This window comes from Crotalus tigris, unplaced genomic scaffold, assembly GCF_016545835.1.
Source record: "Crotalus tigris isolate CLP2741 ecotype Arizona unplaced genomic scaffold, ASM1654583v1 scf7180000019416.255986, whole genome shotgun sequence".
In the NCBI taxonomy this organism is placed as follows: domain Eukaryota; kingdom Metazoa; phylum Chordata; class Lepidosauria; order Squamata; family Viperidae; genus Crotalus; species Crotalus tigris.
The window spans coordinates 194,739-217,185 of NW_024097527.1; the positions used below are offsets into that span (position 1 = coordinate 194,739).

The 22,447-nt window shown below is 37.1% G+C and overlaps 1 protein-coding gene across 1 annotated transcript in view; it reads right to left on the reverse strand.

The window, feature by feature from the left end:
- CA10 (carbonic anhydrase 10) overlaps positions 1-22,037 on the reverse strand; it is a 112,551-nt gene extending 90,514 nt beyond the window's left edge. The window contains exon 1 of the mRNA XM_039362293.1: positions 21,771-22,037. Within this exon, the coding sequence (XP_039218227.1) occupies positions 21,771-21,776 (6 nt within the window). The 5' untranslated portion in view covers positions 21,777-22,037. The remainder of the gene's footprint in view (positions 1-21,770) is intronic.
- Between the last annotated feature and the right edge of the window lie 410 nt (positions 22,038-22,447).

Genomic DNA, 22,447 nt, shown 5'->3' on the forward strand with positions numbered 1-22,447 from the left:
ATCATGTTGAAACCTATTGGAGAAGGCAGCCTGCTGTTATTTTGCACATATGACTCCAGAAAACTCACCTCAGAAGATTGTAATTATGTTATTGGGAATAAAGAATCAAGCAATAATGGTGGCTTTTGCAACCTGACATCGTCATCAAAGGGAGCACTGAAAGTTCACACCAATCACCAGAACTTACTTTCAATCTGCAACATCGAAATTCACAAAATTGAATCTTCGACACATTTTATGGTTCTTGTTTCCGTTCCTATTTGATTTCATCTCTTCCTATATTCTCCAGTCTCCAGAATGCAGAGTAGAGGTACTATCACAGAAACTGGAAAGTATGACAACTCTTTAGAACTCCCTGTAGGTACTAAACTATCAGAGGCTGTCTTAGGACCTGTCTACATGTAGAAGGCATTTATAAATTACAACACCAAGATCAATTTGGTTAGACAAATTATAATTAGCATTTTTGAGACTACATTCTGTGTAACTTCTGATTTCAGGATGTAATACATTGTTGTTGTTGTTGTTAATTGCGAAGTCATGTCCAACCCATCGCGACCCCATGGACAATGTTCCTCCAGGTCTTCCTGTCCTCTATCATCTCCTGGAGTCCATTTAAGTTCACACCTACTGCTTCAGTGACTCCATCCAGCCATCTCATTCTCTGTCGTCCCCTTCTTCTATTGCCCTCAATCTTTCCCAGCATTAGGCTCTTCTCCAGTGAGTCCTTCCTTCTCATTAGGTGGCCAAAGTATTTGAGTTTCAACTTCAGGATCTGGCCTTCTAAAGAGCAGTCGGGGTTGATCTCTTCTAGGACTGACCGGTTTGAACGCCTTGCAGTCCAAGGGACTCGCAGGAGTCTTCTCCAGCACCATAGTTCAAAGGCCTCCATTCTTTGGCGCTCAGCCTTTCTTATGGTCCAACTTTCACAGCCATACATTGCAACTGGGAAAACCATGGCCTGGACTATACACACTTTTGTTATGTAATACATACTTAAGGACAACTCCAGATCAGTTGTAGGAACTGTGAGGAAAGTCAGCGTAACACTCAGATGGTTAATATGAAATCAGACATGATTAAGGGAAGGAACATAAGCTAAGAGTAAATCAAGCTTGCTCATACTAAATTGAATAGGATGAAGGTGCCCTAGTGGTAGATAACATACTAGTGTTTTTGGACTGAAGTGATAAGCCACCAAGAATAAAACTTTGGAAGTTATAGACAAATGTCCACATAAGTTCACACACTTAACTTATTAGAGTAGTAAGTACCATGTACAAAGTTTACTATATAATAAGCTGATTCATCAGATGGCCAGTCCTTCAAGAAAATGCCTCAAATTAGAGTGAGTGAAAATAATTCGGCTGATGGAGAGTATATACAAACAGTGTAAGGCAGGCATGTCAAACTTGCGACGTCATGTGATGTTGTGTAACGTATCATGACTTTTTCCCCATTTCCGGCAATGGGGTAGGCGTGGTTTCAGTATGATACATCCAGCCTGCGGGCTGGCAGTTTGACATGCTTGGTGTAAGGTATCTTTTTAATATACCATAAGGACAAATAGACAGATCAGTAAAAAAACTGAAAAATCAACTGCAATTTTAGTACTGAAACTTTGAATTTAACTCTGAAATTTCTTTGTAAACGAAGAAATCTGGCCAAGCAGCCTTTCAATTAAATCAAGAACAGGGAAGCCACCATAGGTGTAAAACGAAGAACCCGGATGTTCTAATCAGAAATGAATCCTGACACTGAGAAAATTACCAGTACATTGAATGCAGAGCTAGAGGAGAGAAGTAAATCAAGATTGCTGCAACTGGGGAACAATTACTGTATATTGATTATGAAAAATCTGGATTCTCTGGATAAGCCTGGCTAATAGTAGAGTCACTAGGAACATTTAGAGGATGATCTCTACCAATTATGGAGAAACAGCTTCTCTTAAGAGGACAGATCATGACTAACTTCATTGCAGAACATTCTAAATTTATTTAAATGGCACACGGGTGTTTTTTTTACTGATGTCCTGAGTGAAAACCTGAGTAACTCTGGTATGAAACCACTACTGTGAATTACCTGAGATATTCTATTGAACACATAATTATTTACTTTAACTAAATGAGCTGCAAAAAAGAGAATATTGTGCATTGTGCACTAGCCAAGATTAGACTATTAAAACAAAAAGTTTTGGAGTTTTTGCCTTTTTCCTATTCATTGATCTAGTACTGTCTTTAGCAGTTTGAACCATTCAGTTGGGAATGGACTGGATCGAAAGCATAACAGATCTTGCATACTATGATGAGTTCAAGGAATGTAAAATGAGAACTATGCTCTTTTTTGCTCCAAAGTCCACGGACAGTATATAACTATGATGAGTTTAAGGCAGTGGTTCTCAACGTTTGTGTGACGGCGACCCCCGTCACACAAACGTTCTGCGCATGTGTGGCACGCATGCGCGGCGGTGCCCCCATGCGTGGCGCGCATGCGCGGCGGCGCCCCGTGAGGGGAGAAAATGGCAGATCACCTTCTTTGGCGACCCCCGAAAAATGGTCGATCGACCCCAAATGGGGTCGCGACCCATAGGTTGAGAACCGCTGCTTTAAGGGAAGTGATATGAAAATTGTATTCTTCCTTGCTCAACTATCCTGGATTGGTAAGTAGCTTCTTTTCCAGTTTCATAGATCTATTTATAGTGGCAATTTTTTGAAATGAAACAAATGAAAAAAAGCAGTAATTAGTAATAGCACTGAGACTTATATGTCACATATATTTACAGCACTCTCTGGGTGGTTTACAATGTTATTGTCCCCAACAATCTGGGTCTTCATTTTACCAACATGGATGGAAGGCTCAGTCAACCTTAAGCTGGTCAGGATCAAACTCCTGGATGTGAGCAGAGTTTGTCTGCAATGCTTCATTCTAACCACTGTGGCACCACAGCTCCTGTAATAAATGTAACCTTTCTTTTTCTGCCGAAAATAATCTATCTTCTCCTGAGAAATGTTTTATCCATACCAAGCTAATTCTTCTTGGTCCTCAGATCTGATCCCCATTACTTTAGCCTTGCTTGGCCCTTATAAAAACTAATGAATACCAGAACAGGCCTGTGATGTCACTTAAAAGAAAAGTAGCCATGTTTATAGCAGTTTACAAATCATCAGGATAGACATCTTTGTAAATAACCTATAATGCATATCAGGCTGCATGCAAATCTGAACCTATGCATACATCTGAATATATAAAAACTATCCCAGCACAAATATTGATGCTGCACAAACATACACCTGCCTTTTAGATGACATGACAGATATAATACTACTGGGGCATGAGTAGGCATTTTCCAGCAGACCTGAAACTGTAAACTGCTCTAAACATGACTATTTGTCTTTTAAGTGACATCACAGGCACTTGGTAGAAGGAATACTTCCATGGCATTGCTATTTTCCATAAAGCCCAAATAAAGAAGTTCCTCAATACTAAGAGTAATATCTTTTATAATATCCATTCTTGCAGGGTGTTTTTTTGTGATTTAAACCTTTTCCTCCCTGTCCTTTACTGTATTCCAACAGAACTCTTCAAAACATAGATGAGAGCCCTTAATAAAATTCTACACAATAAAAAACCTACAATGGGTATATTTATTTTGAATGCAATATGTGGGAGGTGAAAAGGAACTTACTTTTTTCCTTGACTACAGAGTCTCCCTTATATTAATTTTCTTATTTTACTTAAGTGTATACAAGCTCATAATGGTACATGTTCTTTCTTTTCCATTCCAAATATTTCTGAAATCTCAATGATTTCTTATATGAAAGCATTCAATGCTTATATTGAAAGCATTTGAAAATTTCAAGCCTATTTAATAAATTCAATTACCTTCTATAAAATATTGCTATATTGATCTTTGTGCTCTGTTGTTTTCAATAAGCAGGGATGCTACAGAAATGTTTGCTATAAAAGTCTTGGAAAGTAGGACATAAACTGCCGCAGTAAGCTCCTATCTTATGAAGTTAGTTTACAGCATGGTGTAATCTATTGTTCTTTTACGGTTGTTGTTATTTATTCAAAGAGAATCTGGGGAATACAATGCCACACTCTGCAATATCCTTCGCCTATCTTTGCTGTATTTTTGCAAGTGATGCTATTTCACCAAGGAACATTCTCCTAGAAATGAGAATATGGCAATGTTTTACTGACATGAAAATGCTGGCTACTATAAGCATAGAAACAATGCTCTTCTATAAAAAAACCCAGATACTTATTTCTTAGATAAGCAATTTTTTATAGATTGGGGCTGGAAGAAACGGCCACAGATCCTTCTTCAGCCTACCAGCTATTCTCCGGACTAATTCACAAGCAAAGCCACCTGACCTATACCTTGTATCCATCAGGAAGCAACATAAAAGATAATGAAAACTGAGAAAATCCTCATCTGAGTAATAATATATAACACTGCAATAGGAGTTTTGATTTGTAGCTATTTGTTCTGGCTTTCTTCTATATTGTCTTCTTCCAAATATTGGAGAATTTCAGGCCAATTGCTACACATGATGAAAGTGTGGATGTGGTAGAATTGACAAGGATAAATTCTTCCTTTTGCTTCACCAACCTATCTAAAATCAATTTTATAAGGTACATCAGGCTGGAAGATCCCACTATTTGTACTTCTTTTCATAAGTGTTCAAAAGAGGTCTCTGAATTCTCCTCTTATTAAAAGTGGCTCAGAAGATGTGAAAAATTCCCAACAATTTTTGAGCAGAAGGACTGAAAGCATAATGTCCAGCTGCCAACCTGTCCCTATATTGGAAAATAGCCACTTCTCTTACTCTCAAATGAAAATCCCTTCTGACCCATAAGAAATAACAACAACAACAACAATAAACAAAATCACCATTCGTCAATTCCAGCTTTGCATGGAACAGCTTACATCTTGTGACATAATCTTTAATACTATCAAATAACATCTGCCTATCCCACGCCCTTGGGAAGGACTCGACAGGTGAATAAAAATGCCAGATCCAGCCTAAATATCTGGCTGACTATGTGACAAACCATAATAATTACCATCAATAATAGGTGCTTTGGGTGCAATCCCAAAACAACTAGAGCACCACTTGAACACTGATGGTATTGACAAAATCACCATCAGTCAATTGCAAAAGGCAACTTTACCTGAAACATCCTGCAACGATACATTTAACATCATCGAAGAACATCTGCCTATTCCACATCCTTGGGAAGGACTCAACAGGTGGATAAAAATACGAAATCCAACCTAAACATCTGCCTGATTGTGCAGCAAACATAATAATAAAATGAGACTGAAAGAATAATTCAGGTTCTATGTCAAAACATGTTTAAGTATTTACAAAGTTAACGGTTTAACATACATGTACAAAAGTCTTCAACAGCTACTGTTACTGCTCTTCCTATTTCTTCAATGAATGTAAGAACCTAATGAACTAGAATGTTGCATGGTCCAAAGTATAAACAGTTGAACTTCAGAACTTCTCCAGACATATAAGAGATTTATGCATTTTTGTTATAAATGCTCCATACACCATCTGTTCATAATTCTTCCAGAAGTTCTTCAAAAGAAAACAGAAAGCTTGTATATCTGGCCTATTCTTGAGTTCAAACTTTTTTAAAAAAGAAGGTATTTCTGGAAGGATAAAAAGTGTATGTACTTTACAATAGTCCATGAAACTGTCAACATTGAACATAAATCATAAAGAAATAATAGCATTCAACTATGAATATTTTCTCACCATAGCCATTCATATACAAGGAAAGGGTTTGAATTGCTAAGTACATCAGGAGAAATATTTGTGTATCAATAGCAACCTGAATTTTAAAATGAGATTGGGTGGCCATATCTAATCTGGACTTCTGGTGACATGGAGATCTAAGCAGCCACTGGTTTGATCTCTCACCTTCTTCTTCTCTCCAACATACTTCAATCAGAGTAAGAGTTTGTTGTTGTTGTTGTTTTATTATTACTTTACAAAGTTTGAAGTTTTGAGAAGTGCTCTGCCTCGTCAAATGAAGATGAAAAAAGCCAAGGAATAAATTCCCAGCCTCTGGTCTATAGATCCGTTAGTTTTGAACAGGGGTAGGCAACCTCGGCTCTTTTATGACTTGTGGAGTTCAGCTCCCAGAATTCCTGAGCCAGCTATGCTATGCTGGCTCAGGAATTCTGGGAGTTGAAGTCCATGAATCATAAAAGAGCCGAGGTTGCCTACCCCTGGTTTTGACCATCAAATCTCAGGATGAAACTATTCTTGCTGCTGAAATTCTTGATATTCAAACTCAAATGCCTCCTGCATCTTCTGAAGTAATTCAATTTGGGGCTGAGTCCTCTCAAGGAAGAATCGACTCTTCAAGTGATGGAAGAATTGTCATCAGTATTCAATCTAATCTAGGTCCATCATGACAAATTATATACTGAAATAGCTAATGTTTGTAAAGACATTGGCATACTGAATAAGAATATTATCACTCTGGATTGCAACATGAATTAGTATTATAAAAAGACATGAAATCCATGGAGGCACATCTCAGCAAGTTTCAATAGGAGGTGAAAGATATGAAAACAATAAACTCTCATTCCCAGGAACCCAGGCTGAAGGTGGCAGAATTTACAATTCAAAAGCAAATAAAGGACAAGGATGTGCACAACAAAGTCTTGATTAAACTATAAGGAGAGCTGACATTTTAAAATATGTGATCTCCCTGTAGATATTGAAGGTTTAAATGTTTCTGATTTTTTTTTTTTTTGAAGAATGTTTATGAGAGATATAATCCTTGTCCTCAGATGTGGATTTAGAAATTGATGATGTGGTCAGACTTTGATTCAGGTTGCATGATTCCCAAGAGTACTTACAGATTATTGTTAAATTTTGCAGGATTATAATTTGTGGTTTTGAGAAAGATATGTGAGATCACTTCACTGAAATTCAAGGATTGTTAAGATTTATTTTCCATGATCTCCCACCTGCTGCAGTTTCTTTGGCTTAGGCTTTGACTAAAGAAAAATCAAGTAATTTTTTCTTGTTTCCTGCTATTTTTGTTTGTTCATCTCTGGCCAGATCAAGTGCTTTCTGTATCCTGACACAATGTTGGCATTTTTGCTTGTGCAATGACTGATTATGACCATCTTGGAATCACCTACTTATTCCTGTGTAAAGGAGCTTTTTTGGTTTTGTTAAGTCAGCATTGCTCTGTGATGGCTATTGTTTTAAGTGTATCTAGGTCAATGATGGCGAACCTTTTAGAAACCAAGTGCCCAAACTGCAATCCAAAACCCACTTATGTATCGTCGGGTGCCAGTTGGTGTGGCCCATTGGGTGGGCGTGGCCCATTGGGTGGGCGTGGCCCATTGGGTGGGCGTGGCTGTGGTGGTAATGGCAGATTGGGTGGGACTAAAAAGTTCAATCAATTCCAACTTTGCGAGATCTTTTTTTTTCACGTGAGTTGAAACTGATTGATTGATTGAACCTTTTTTTATTTTTTGCACACGGTAGCGGAAGCCTAAAGTGAAAAGGTTTTATAAAACCCAGCTGAAGGCCTAGGACTGGGGCGACAGTGCACGTGCCCACAGAGAGGGCTCTGCATGCCACCTGTGGTGCGCGTGCCATAGGTTCACCACCATGGACCTAGGTTCTTTTGAATTGTTATTAATTTGGGGGTGATGAGGTGGTGATTTTGCTCTCTATGGAAGTCATACTTTTTGTTAATTTTTGTTGATTTAATTACTTTTTATTTAAGTATTATTTCTGATTTATATTTTTTAAGTTTCACTTCTTTAGTCACTGGTTGTATTATTTGTCAATAATCCTTCACAACCATATATTATTTATTCATATCTTGCCATACCACCATCCACTACTTTTTATTTCTTTTTATTTCTCTGTACAGTTACATTATTTTTAATTTTTCTGTATAAGGGATGGGGTTGGGGAAGGATTAAGGATATTGAATTGGAATGTGAAAGAGATATGAAATATAGATAACTGTAGAAAGTTATTTGAAGTAATAAATAGGTATAAAACTGGAATCTCAGAGATGATAAACATGTCTTGCTTGAAATGGGATAGCTGAGTATTTTGTATATTAAAGTTATTAGCACTATGCTAGAGTTAGGTTGTGTTTTAGGAAAAAGGTGAACATAGCAATGCAAGAAAATATTGATCTTTATGGACATTTTATTGTTAGTTATCTGAGGATATTTGATATTGACTTGGTTCTTGTTATGATTATATAAAATGATTTTGATTTATTTCATAGACAAAAATGCATGAATTAGTTTATGATTAATTTTAATGAGATTAGATTATTTTTTCATTTCCTCTTCATTATTGAAATATGCTTTAGACTCTTTTATTCATCCTATTGTTATATTTGATCAGCCTGTTATTAATTCAATTTAAAAACTTTAAGCCAGCCTATGCAATGTGGTATTTTCAACACATCCTTGTACAAGATGAGACCTTTTAATATATGTTAGACAATTAATTACAATTTTTTAAAACTCACTGTAATTTAGCCATGGATATTTATAAGGCCTGTAAGGTTGTAATTTATATTTCTAAGAGACTGGTAAATTATCTATAATATTTTATGAGATGTCTATAAGGTTGATTCTAAAACCAGGCAAAGATCCTGAATTCTGTGTTATAGGCCTATTTTATTAATTAATGTAGACATTAAAATTTTAATTTCTTTATTGGCTAGGCAATTGCAGTAAGTTTTACTATGTATGATTCATCTCTCCCAATAGGGATTTATTAAACATTCTTAAGTATCAGATAATTTCCATTTATGAATTGATATATTGGATAGAGGTAAAAACAGAATGGACTCTGCTGTACTAATATTTTTAGATGCACAAACAGTCTTTGACTTAGTTTGTACAAGTAGTCCTTGACTTATGACAATTGAACCCAACATTTATGTTGCTAAATGAGACATTTGTTAAGTGAATTTTGCTCCATTTTACGACCTTTCTTTCCTCAGTTGTTAAGTGAAACACTGCAGTTGATAAGTTAATAACCTGATTGTTAAGCGAATCTGGCTTCCCCGCTGACTTTGCTCGTCAGAAGGCCACAAAAGGTGATCCCATGACCTTGGGACATAGCAACGGTCATAAATATGAACCAGTTGCCAAGCGTCTGAATTTTGCTCACGTGACCATGGGAATACTGCAAAGGTGGTAACTGTGAAAAAGGGTCATAAGTCACTTTTTTTTAGTGGTGCAATTTTGAACAGTCACTAAATGAACTGTTGTAAGTCGAGGGCTATTACATTTTTAAGGCCACTGTTAATTAGAAATGGCTTTACAAGGGATTTTGTTCATCGGACTGAAATTGATTGCAACCCGGCGCTAGAATTATAACAAACTGTATGATTTCAGACTTTTTGACTTACAGTGAGCCACTGGGCAGAGGTGCTAACTTTTGCCCTTCTATTTAATCTGATCCTTGTATCTCTAGCTATTGTTGTAAGGCAGTCTTTGGACATTAATTCATCAATTCAGTTTGTATGCCAGTGATATTTTCCTAATTTTGGATGAATGTTCTCTTCTACTACTCTGCCTAATTGTATAAAGATAGTACAGAACTTCACTCTGGCTAGCTAGATGATTAACTGGGACAAATCTTGCTTACTTTCCTTAGGCTCTAATACAGTCACACAATTATGTAAAAAATTGGATTCTATGACTTTCACTGATTATATTAAATACTCGGGACTGTATAATCCCCAAAACGTTTCTAAATATGTGGAAATAAATAGGTTGAAACTTTTAAGAAAAAAATGTAAATAAATGGGTTAAAATGCCCTTATGTTTGTGGGGCAAAATTAATGTTATTAAAATGAATGTTTCTTACTTGATTTATGACCTTAGTGGCATCCCAGTGTTAATGCCAAATATTTCTTCAGATTGATGAGTTACCTAGAAATGTATTGCAATAGTACTACAGCAGATTTTTGATTAGCTCACTTGAGACTACTATTTGCAGGCTAGGGGCTTTCATTTATATTTGATTTGCAAAAATATTATTGGGCTAATATTTCATCAGCCATAAGTATATGGCATGAAAATTTCATGGAATATCCTCTTCACCAACTTTGTTAGAAAATTATTATTTATTTGCCTTGTGGTTATGGCAACTCATTGGAACAACATATAGTAAAAAGATTTTTTTTTCCCCAGGAGTGTGGGCTGCAATAAATTTTTGGGCCATATTGGGGCACAGATTGGATTTTTATAATGAGACTCACATATATTTAACCTTTTGGAAAAAAATCTACTTTAAAAAAGTTGGTAAAACATTTTATTGGAAAGTATGGGTGGAAGCCAGGAAAGCAACTTTAAATCAATGATGAAATAATTATCATTTTAAGAACTGAATTTGGTCTTCTTAGTTTGCAACAATGGCAGTATTTTTAATTTGAGCATGTTTAAATTGGGGCCTTTCTATTTGTTGGAATCCATGACAGATGTTTAAACCCGTAAAATATCTTCATCAAAAATTTAAGAATATTTTTTAAAATGGTAACTACTGGAATATTTCACATATGGGCCAAAGAACTGGAACCTGTGACACAATAATATCACACAGATGCATCATGTTCTTAAAAAATGTTAAAATAGTATTGGCAGATTTGAGATGAAAGCTGAACAATCAAATATATATTTAGATTGTATTGGACTCCTCAAAGAATGTACTTGAAAGGAGGGACATCAGATTTTCTTTGTGGGAGATACAAAACATTTGAAGGTTCATTGACCTGTATGATATGATTCAACGTTCAACATTTTTCTGGAATAGTAGTTTAACGTTTGTAAGTATATTTATAGAGGAACATGATAAAGATGTTAACATAGTATTTTATTATATCCCAAAGCCATCTGTGAGGAATTATGGTTGTACTCTGCATGAGAAGTGACTAGGCAAATAATAGTAAGATATGAAAAAGGTGATATTATTCCAGATGAAAAACTGGCTTTGGAAATGTATAATTTGTCTATTCTAAAAAAAGTAATATTCTCCACTAATCAAAGGATGGAGGATTATGTTCCTTGGCACAGATTTTATGATATTGTACAATAATACTTTTATCTTTTTATACTATACTATATTATTCTATGGTATCTTTATTAATCCAGCAACTATCTTTAAGTTTGTTATATAGAACAAGCTAGATCTCGTTTGTTTGCTTATTTGTTTTTACTTGTTTTTTCTTTTTTGTTATGTTTAAGGATTGTTTAATTTAACTTGTTATTATATTTTATATTTTGCTTATATTTTTTAATCTTCTAAAATAATGGATAAAAAAATGATTGACTACAGCTTAGTGGTAAGACATCTCTTTTCCCTGTAGAAGATAAGAAATTTTTATTCCCTGAAACTTCCTTATTTTCATTTTCTCATAGGATCTGTCTATATGTATATGTGAACCCACCACTAATTCAGTACGATATTTCAACTTTTTGATCAGTGCTATGTGGCTATCTTTCATATCCTTTTTAAAATATCTGCTTGGTTATATTATTTTCCCCAGTTGTTAGGATGACAATGAAAGCCTTGGAAAATATATTCAAATTTATTTATTTATTTATTTATGAGACTTATATACCGCTTTAAGTGCAAGCACTCTCCAAGCGGTGTACACCAGTAAGCAATGTATATATATATATTTACATTGCCCCCAACAATCTGGGTCCTCATTTTACCTACGCCGGAAGGGTGGAAGGCTGAGTCAACCTTGAGACGGTGAGATTTGAACCGCCAACCTGCTGAACACAGTCAGCTAAAGTGGCCTGCAGTACTGCACTCTAACTGCTGCGCCATCTCGGCTCATCAAATGCTTGGTTGCATCTATTATTTTCCAAAATCAGAATCATACAGGCAATTATTTTTCCTGTTACATTTTATGGAAGCAAAACTATCCATACTTTGGTGTTGGAAGAGACTCTTGAAGATACCATGAGTAGCCAAGAACAGAAACAACTAGATCATGGGACAAATCAATACAGAGTTCTCACTCAAAGCACAAATGACCAGGCTCAAATTATCATATTTCAGACACTTTTTCAAAGACCTTGCTCTCTGAAGAAATCTATAATACTGGAAAAAGTGGAAGAAAAAAGAAAAAAAGGACAACCAGCAGCAAGGTGGATGGTCTCAACTATAGTGATCAAAGGTGCACTATTGGAAGATCTGAGAGACTTCTTTGGGGACAGATACTCCTAGAGAAAATCTAGTTATGTGGTTGCTTAGAGATGACACCATTCTGAGGGCACATGATCAAGCAATCATTTATTTAAGCATCTCCAGACACTGGCACTCTGACAAATCAACCATCAACAGACACACAGACATTAACAACATCTATAGACTATGAAAAAGAGACAATCAACCAGCCCAAAAGGGAACAAAAAAACCCAAGCACCTCTCCAATAGCAATCAGCACCCAGATCAGTATAGATTAGCTGCAAGGTTAACATCAGACCAACAATCAAGTAAACAATACTCCAATCAAGAAACTGCCAAAGAGCCAATAGTAAGTAGCCCAGCCAAAGAATCTCTAAGACCAGACCAGCCAACACTGGCAGGGCAAGTCACCAAAATATAAAATGACAGCAAACCACACTCCTTACTAGCACTAATAATGTTACCTAGTTTGGGTAGTGAAATGTCTGCAAGAAAACAAGTAAGCTCAGAGAGCACTAAGGACCCCTCATTTCAACCATGAGCTACAAATATTCTCCTTTACTGACATCTCCACATAGTTAGGACTTAAAAAATGTTTCTTATCCACCACTGATCTGCATCTCTGGAGAAACTACTCCAATGGGATGAAGAATCTTACTGTATGAAGCTGAAGCTGGAAGAGAGTTATCAACCCTCCTCTCCTATTATTAGGTGTTTTGTTTTGTAGAATATTCCTTTAAAGAGATAAGACATGAAACAATGGACTTTATCTTAATGTGTAGTAAAAACAAAATCCTCCTGATAGATTTTATTTTCCTCTATTCAGGTATGTCTGCCATTAATTTCGCTCAAATCTGACACCATTTCCTCCATAAATATAACCATAAAAATATAACCAAATATAAACAATATTTTCAAAAGCTATAGGGCAGATTTTGTATGCAAAGTTTCAGTCTATATGTAAAAGCTGCAGCCATGGAAAATAATTTAAAATAGGACACCTGCAGTTTACTGATAGCCTTGATTTACATCTCTTCAGTTTCCTTTGTCTGGGCATGATATGTGACATTTCATTTGGTACCCTGCACAGTCTAAAATATTTCAACACTCACCTAGAAATAAAAATATTTGACTCACTGACAAATTGCTTCTAACAAATCACACCTGAGAGAAAGCTACACACCTGGCCTATAAAACATGTGCTGAAGGAATGTGTAAAATCAGATCTTTCTATAAGAAGGAGATGGGAAAGAATTAGAAATTAATTAAGAAGCTTCATTTTTTAAAAAACATTTGCTTTGATTTTTTTTTTTACGGGAGTCTCCTTAGGATTTTGCAGTTGTTATGTCAGGGATATTTTGAGCTGTAAATAGTATACAAACTTATAGCTCTTTGCAGTTCTTTCACATGTCATAAAGTTTTAAAAGGCCATTAATGGCTGCCTGGCATTGAAGATGAAGAATGATAAATAACAATTTACCCTCCAGTTTGTTTGTCAATGGTTTTCAAAATGGAATACTGGGGAAATGTTTAAATGTGTTGAAAGTGGATCAGGCATGTCTTAGTGAGAACATAAACAAAGGAGGATTAGATTCCCTAAAGACTTGACAACTGTTCTTGAACTAAGGACTTTCTCCTCATTTGGGATAATTTCCCAAAAGTAGCAGTGCTACTTTTTTTTCCCCAGAAAGGAAATTCTTACGACATCTTTAACTTACTGCATGCCTTTGCAACTGTGCACTTTTTAAAAGAGACCAATGTGGAAATGTACAAAGAAAAATGATTTATATTTTACAAAATAGTTTGAGAGCAGCTCAAACTGAGGGCTGTTTTGAGTTTTTTCTTGGTTTTTTTTTTTTTGTCACTTGTACTAGCTCAGATGCAGAGTAGCTGCTTTCTAAACTGAAGTAAAACCAGAATAAAGGGACCCTGTGCAGGATAATACTTGATTAGAGATTGTACCTCTCATGACATCTCTGGTTTCCTTTCAAGTGGGTGCTGGTCACTGTACTTTCTAGCTGGCTTAGTGGATAGATTCTGCAAATCTTTTTTTATATACAAATACATCATTTGTTCACCTTTCAGAATTTAGTACCCTACTAGACAACCTGTTTGGTCTTCTTTTCAGAGATATTTCCTTACCAAATAGAGAAATAGAATGGCCAAAAGTGGGCAAAAAGGAAGGAGGGACTTCCAACTTTCTGCCAGCTTCCTCATTGAATTTCCCTGTGGGAATCTGGCAGAGAGCATCAGAAATCTCCCCTTCTCCTTTCCTTCCCTTCCTACCATGCAGGTAAATGGCTGCTTTTGGATTTGGGAAGATAGCAAGGGTTTGTGAGACTGGCTGGGAAACTGTCACAGAATGTTGAAAACAAAGATCATGTGACCATAGTAGCAGCCCAACAGCAGCCAATAGCACTGAAGCAGTACAACTTCATTCTCTCGGGAGTCATGGATCTTGGATTCTGGATGCATTCGGTATGTTAGCCCATTCGAGGTAACTTGGTGTAAAAATTGTTGCCCTATGATGCAATTTTTCACCCAATTAAAAGTCATGACAATGAGAATTCTATTAGTGTATACATATTTCAATCCACATGGAGGATCAGGTAAATTCTCTCTTGAATACAGAAGTTTTCAAATTACTCCTGCATCTGTAATTACTTCTTCTCCTTCCCAAAAACCTATTCATTTTTGTTTCTTGTAAAATTAATACAATCTAGCCTTGTATAAAGAGGATCTGTCATGCAATTTAACCTGCAGACAAATAGAATTCATGCTGCCTGACTGTAAAGAAGATATTTACAAACAAAGCCCCTGGGCTTGTTGCCATGAAAAGTAAATACGTTTTAGCTTCTTCAGAGTTACAACTGTGAGAAAGCTTTGATGATTCTGTGAGCATCATACACAGTGGCAGTAAATAGCAAGAAATCAACCTTCTTGAAATTTTAAAGACAATCAAAACAAAGAGCACGACAAAAGAACACACAATTTCACCAAATTCCAATGGAGTTTATGTTCCAGGTCGACACTGGTATGTTTCTGAAAGACAAACATCAAAATGGTTTGGGGTTCCAAGTCAGTAAGTCTTGTTCAAACAACAGAATGAAATCTTAAATTTGGAAGATAAACAGATTGAGTTGGAGCCAAATAACTTCCTCCACTGAGGAAGTGAACTATTACAGCAATTTAAATGGTCTAGTGATTAAATCACTGGGCTGGTTGACCAGAGGTTTGGCAGTTCAAGACCTTGTCATGGTTCCGACAGATGAAACTCTTCAAAGAACTTTGAGGCATTGTTTACCTTAAAGAATCTTTATTAGAGAAGCATGGCATCGGCACTAACACAATCAAAGCTAAAAATTGGATTCCCCTCCCCTGAGCACATAGTATCAAAGCACAATTCCCTCCTCCAATTAACAGTCATAAATCACATTCTCCAGTTAGTTTGAAATGCAGGCTTTCCCTCCAGTCCTCCAGCCTGCCAATTCTTATCACCTCTTATTTCGATAACCTCAGTTCAGCATTGTTATGTCTAGCTGAACTCTTATGCACATTCCTCCCCGCAGCATCATCTAACTCTAGCTCTAACTCTAAAAGCAAAACATAAAAAGAAAATGGTTGCATCTCCAACTGTTGTAAAGCAAAAACATCCAATGTCAGCAGTGTTGAAAGACCTAAGTACTGCATGAAGGAGTAAGCTCCCAGCTCCTGCAAAGCTAGCAGTTCGAAAACATGCAAATGCAAGTGTATAAATAGATTCCACTTCATTAGGAAGATAACAGCATTCCATGCACCTCAGCATAAAGTCATGCCGGCCACATGACCACAAAAGCATCTTTGGACAAGGTTGGCTACCTTGGTTAGGAAGCAGATATGAGCACTGCCCCTAGAGTCGGACATGACTGGACATGGAAAATCTTTATCTTTTAAATCTTGTTAAGATTTAAGTACTCTTCCCCCCCCACCTCCCCTGATATTAAATCGGTATATAGCAGTGGTTCTCAACCTTTTTAATGCCACGACCCCAACCGGTCGTAAGTCGAGGACTACTCAACCGGTCGTAAGTCGAGGACTACTCAACTGGTGCAGCACCGTTTGCAGAATGGGACTTTTGGCGGGCTCAGCAGGGCAGAGGCAGCCTGGACAATTCCTATTGGCTTTTGAAAGCCAGTAGAATTAGACTCTATTCAAGAGAATAGAAAGGGAGTAGCACAGCTAAGGAAAAGGGGGGAAAAATGGCAGACTGCATTGTTTGGCAACCCCCATGAAATGGTCGTTCGACCCCAAATGTGGTTCCGACCCACAGGTTGAGAACCACTGGTATATAGAGATGGAATATATCATCTTGTAATATTAAAAACAAAATGGATTTCTTTCAGCATGAAATGCTGCGCTTTCGCAAAATGGGAGTCACTGGTAACCGGCACTTTCAGCTCTCTCTCTCTCTCTCTCTCTCTCTCTCTCTCTCTCTCTCTCTCTCTCTCTCTCAAACAAATACAATTCTGTCTGAATTATTAAAAATAATTCACATCATTGTGAAACCTACTGTCTATATTTAAAACCCCATCTAAGTCCCAAGGTTGAGAACTACACAGAAACAATTTTTATTATTTAATTAATTGTTTTAAATAGTCAAGTAGCAAATCAAGCTATAAACAACATTAAGAATTAAGACACTACCAAGGAGAAACTTTTCCAACACTGAAATGGGAGCTATTGTATAAAAACAAAGAGCAAACCCCACTCCCTTCTGCAGATGTTACCTAGCTGGGTAATGAAACACCTGCAAGAAAACAACCAACCTCAGGGACCACTTCCACAGAAATTATTTTCATGGTACTGAACATTGATTGTGCCTTGGCAGAATTATCAATGAAATCAGGAGACATTTCTGAAGCCTATATTTAATTCTAATCAAACCTCTGATCAAGACCATATCTTAGTTTAAAAAAAACCTCTAAGTGCTAATATTTAAGTGTAAATCTGCTTCATGCTCCCTCCCTTTTTACAACTCAAAAAAACAAAATAAAACTGAACACAACTCTCAAAATAACATAGGGTCCAGTTTAAAAGAAGGTAGAAATGGAGGTTTCTTGAATGAGTAATTCCTCAACATGGAAATGAATTAGTGGAGAAGTCATAAAATGTGGCCCCATATAGTGTACTAATCTATCAGAGGTAGGGGGAAATTTTTTTACAGTAATTATCTTCACAAGAGAACACAAGCAAGTCTTTCTTGGAAATTTGCATAGAGCAGTAATGGCGAACCTTTTAGAGACTGAGTGCCCCAAACCTGGCCCTGCCCCACTCCACCCCCTGCCCCACCCCACCCCACCTGCCCGCAGGGCCACTCACCACCTCCAGGGCCCACCGCAGATTGCCCAGGCAGCCCAGCAGTGCCATGGCAGCCACGCCCTCTGCCCACACCCTTCAGCATCAACTGTGCACGATGGGGCATGAGGCCAGATTCTTGTCTATGCTGCCTGGCTGCCATGTTCTTGGCTGCACTGCTCTGCATTGGCCCCGCTCAGGGGCAACTCTCCTCCAGGGGGGCTGCTGGTGAGGATGGGGTCATGGGGGGAGGCAAGGCTGGGGCAATGACACATGTGCCCACAGAGATGGCTCTGAGTGCCGCCTCTGGCACTCGTGCCATAGGTTCACCACCACTGGCGTAGAGGAGTAGTCTCTAATACTTTTGAAGGTAAGGTCACTGAACTCCATCCATGGAATTAAGGTCACTATTGAGTGATAGGATTCCACAATTGCAGCTCTCTTCATCCTCATGGATCAAATTTTTAAAATCTTCCCAAATGTGGGAGAAGGCTGTTGGGTGATCCTATTTTCAAAACGGTGGGAAATAGAGTAGTTACAAACCAATTACTTTGCTGAGTTTTATCATAAAATTATGATTTAGGGTAGCAGCCCCCAACCTTTTGGGCATCAGGAACTGTGGAGCAAGATTTTTCCACAGATTGGAAGGGGTATGGTTTCACATACTGCCTGCATCCCACAGATGGGGCTTCGTTTGTTTGCGCGGCCTGGTTTCTGGACCCAGGGTGTCTGGACCGGGGGACCCTGATCTAGGGTAGACATGTCAAATCCATGGCCTACAGGCCGCATGTGGCCCTGGACTGTTAGTAATTCAGCCCCACAAGATAATAAAAATATTTAAAAAATAAAAAAACTTTGTTATGCATATACATTAACTATATTATATATTTTATATACAGTCCAAAACAATTCTTCTTCATTCAATGCAGCACAGGCAAGCCAAAAGGTTGGACCACCATGATCTAGCAGATCCTAGAACACTGCTTGGTATTAAACCATCTTATTGAGATATATACATGGTTAGCCCCAGATGTGAAAGATTTGGGAGGATACCTTGATTGATAAACATGCATCGATGAAAATGTACGAAAATGGATAAAGGAGTTCTCAACGAAGGCATCTTACAGAAATAATCACCATGGAATGAGGTATGAAATAGGACCATATTTTGCATCCACCTGCTATTTAATTGTTATATAAGCTTTTTTGTTGATATACAACTGCTATTTCATCAACACAGCAGCTGTTGGTCTCCTATAAGTGGATGATTTTTAATCTTCTCCCTCACTCTGGATGGAATGAGAAACACCAAATTTCCCTAGCAAAAAGGAACTTCTTACCATCTGTCCCAGAAAAAAATATAAATACATATTTTGGGATTGTTTTATATTTTTTGACAACATGGAAAGCACATATCAATTATAATGCCAAACATGTTGTGAAAAGGGCTGCTGCCATTCAAAAGTGTTTTGATTTGAAGGTGGTTATTATATCCCCACAGGTCTGAAAGTCAGTAATAGCATGGTTTTTATATAGCACTCAAATTTTTGTAGAAATGATTATAGCCCATTAAAGGAGGACAGATCAAAAGTCTTCAGTCAGTTTTGGCTATAGCTACTGGTGAGCTAAAATGCTGCACTGAACATAGAGTTGGTTTAATCTGGACGTGGTCCTAGTTCTTTTTCTTCAGATTTGGTTTAGTTTTCATTTGTTATTTCTCACTCGTTTAAATTGGCTCTTGTTCATAAGTCTAGATGGGGGAACATTCTGAAACATAACCATCTTGAATTCTTTTTGGAGTTTGTCTTCTCCTCTATCCAAAAGAGACAAAGAACTTAATTGATAAAGAGAAGTATGATTCTAAATTACAAACACATTATCATCCTTAAATATTCTGCATTAATGGATGTGATGAACAGCTTTAATTGTACAATATATTGTATGTACAATCTATGTACAATTTATTGTTCTGACACCAATTCTTCACACTCTCCAGATTTGATGTTTGGCCTTCTATGGTCCTAAAAAAATAGGTATATAAAAATATTGTACAACCACTGATTATTCCCCCAAACTACCAATGGAACTGAAACTGTGGAATATCCTTTATATTTGTTAACAAACAAATAGTGATTAAATTTTGAATGGCTGCTAATTCCACAGGCCTACAATTACTTTAGCTTTTATTCTACTGTTTATCTATTTTACATCATCAGGATCAGACGGGTATCAATATGTAACATATACTACTGAAATTTTATAATAAGATATGGATTGTTGAGAATTGTTCCTTTTAAATTTTAATTTGTTTGCAATCATTTATAATGGATAATATGGTTATCCTTTTATATGTTATGCATTTTGGTGTTTATTTTGTTTCCTTATTATTGTTCTGCTGCTAAGTTCCATAATAACAGTAAACAAAAATGACACTGCCCAATTTTTAAAGTAAATTAGACGTTTCTCAAATAGTTCCAATCCACCAAATAAGACCTAGCATTCACTAAGATAACCCATTAAAAATAATCATACAAGAAAAGCTTTAAATCTCATTTTTAAAAAAGTAACTGTCAACACTGCTAACATCGGATGTTTTGCATAGACAACAGATGAATATGTAGCCATCTTTTTCCCTTTCGCTTTTAGAGTTAGATGATGCTGGGGGGCGGGATTTGAATGAGAGTCTAGCTCAGTGTTTCTCAACCTTTCTAATGCCGCGACCCCATAATACAGTTCCCCATGTTGTGGTGACCCCCAACCACTTATATATCACCGGGTGCCAGGGCCGTGGCCAAAGAAAAGGGGAAAAAATGGTGGACAGCCTTGTTTGGCGACCCCCGTGAAATGATCGTTCGACCCCAAATGGGGTCCCGACCCACAGGTTGAGAACCACGGGTCTAGCTAGACATAACAACACTAAACTTAGTGTGCGAATCAAGGTTATTGAGCCCAGAGCTGATAAAGAATTGGAGGGCTGGAGAACTGGAGAGGAAGCCCGTGCTTCAAGCTAATTGGGGAATGTGATTTATGACTGTTAATTGGAGGAGGGAATTATGCTTTGATACTATATGCCCAGGGGAGGGGAATTCAGTTTTTGGCTTTGATTATGTAAGTGTTGATATTATGCTACTCGAATAAAAGATTCTTTAGGTAAACAATGCCTCAAAGTTCTTTTGAAGAGTTTCATCTGTCAGAACCATGACATTAACTTTCAATAAATCATTCCAAATGGGACACCATGCCCCTTCCCAATTTTTAACACAGGTATAATAATATTGGTCTGTTGGAAGATCTTTAAGTGAACAAGAAACTACATTACAAAAAGATGGTTGAAAGGATGAAGAGAAAAATGGTAATTCTTTACTGATGTGGTATCTGAATATCACAATGCCATGAAAGTACATGATAGAATATTTTTGAAGCTTGAGGACATGGATTAATTTTTGGTAACTTTCTCTCTTTTGCCCCATATGAGTATTAGACCGTAACTCATGACTTTTCCAGAAAAACAGTGTGACATAAATAAGAAAAGCAAACCCAAAATAGTACTTTTAAGCAATTAGAACAGCTGAAGCATGCATGTGCCCAGGGATGCATACCTGCAGTTTTACTTCCCTTAGTAAGTTTGAATTGGAAAGCAAAATGGCTGATTGTATCACATACAGCATCAGAAATCTGAGCAAAATGTGCTCACGCACGAGTGATTAACATCCCTAACATGTTCTGCAGTGTATTTGCATACTACTAGCAGCAAGCTAATTAATGTATAGTTCATCTTTTGGCAATTGTCACCATGCTCTGAAACTGAGCAAGTTCAGTTGGCATTTGGCCATTTCAGTCCCTGCTGTAACAGAGACTCCAAAATATAAAGGCGAAGGCAGAACACGGAGCTCTTGGCAATGTTCATTATCTAGAGACTCCTTGAAAAAATACGCCTGAATCAACTGATCAGCAGGTCATAGGCAATTTTTATAGACGTGTTTGGTGGCACTAATGGTGGACTTCCAAAGTAACTATGACCCATCATGAATTGGATCCTTCATTCTAGATCAGCTGTGCTTTAAATAACATCTTTTGAAAGACTGCCATAGAATCTAATTCAAGGATTAGTTGTTCCTATGTACAAATGGAATGAAAACAAAAGATCAAAACCAAACCAAAACAAAAAAACAAAAACAAAAAAAACCCAGTCAGAAGTAACTCTTGACTTACCACCATTCGTTTAAAAACTGTTCACAGTTGCAACGGCACTGAAAAACTTGCAACCGGTTCTCACCATCGTCACAGCATCGCTATGGTCATTTGATCACAAAATAGGGTGCCTGGCAACTGGCATGAATTTATGAAGACTGCAACATCCCGAGATCATTGATTGCCATTTCTGACCTTCCCAGCCAGCTTCCTACAAGCAGTCAGTGAGAAAAGCCAAATTTGTTCAATGACCACATGATTCACTTAACAACGGAAGTGATTCACTTAACAACTGAAGTGATTCACTTAACAACTGAAGTGATTCACTTAACAATCGTGGCAAAAAAAATTCAAAAAAATTGGGCATTAGTGACTCACTTAATAACTACCTTGCTTAGCAATGGAAATCCTGGTTCCAATTGTGGTCATAAGTCAAGGATTAGCTGTAATGGCAAATTTACTTATTATAATTAGCCATGATCTATCTGGGCATTCATCCACCATGCATCAAGAAGACATTTTTTTTTCTGCTGCTGCTGCTGGTCTGGTTCTTCTAAATACATTTACTGTAATAAAGTCTGAAGTGGGGAGCTTATTCTACTTTGTTATACTTTCTGCACCACTGAGAACAGTGATTCTGCTCTCTCTTCAATCCTTTCCAATTCTGCATGTGGTACTAGAAATGAAAACATCTAGAT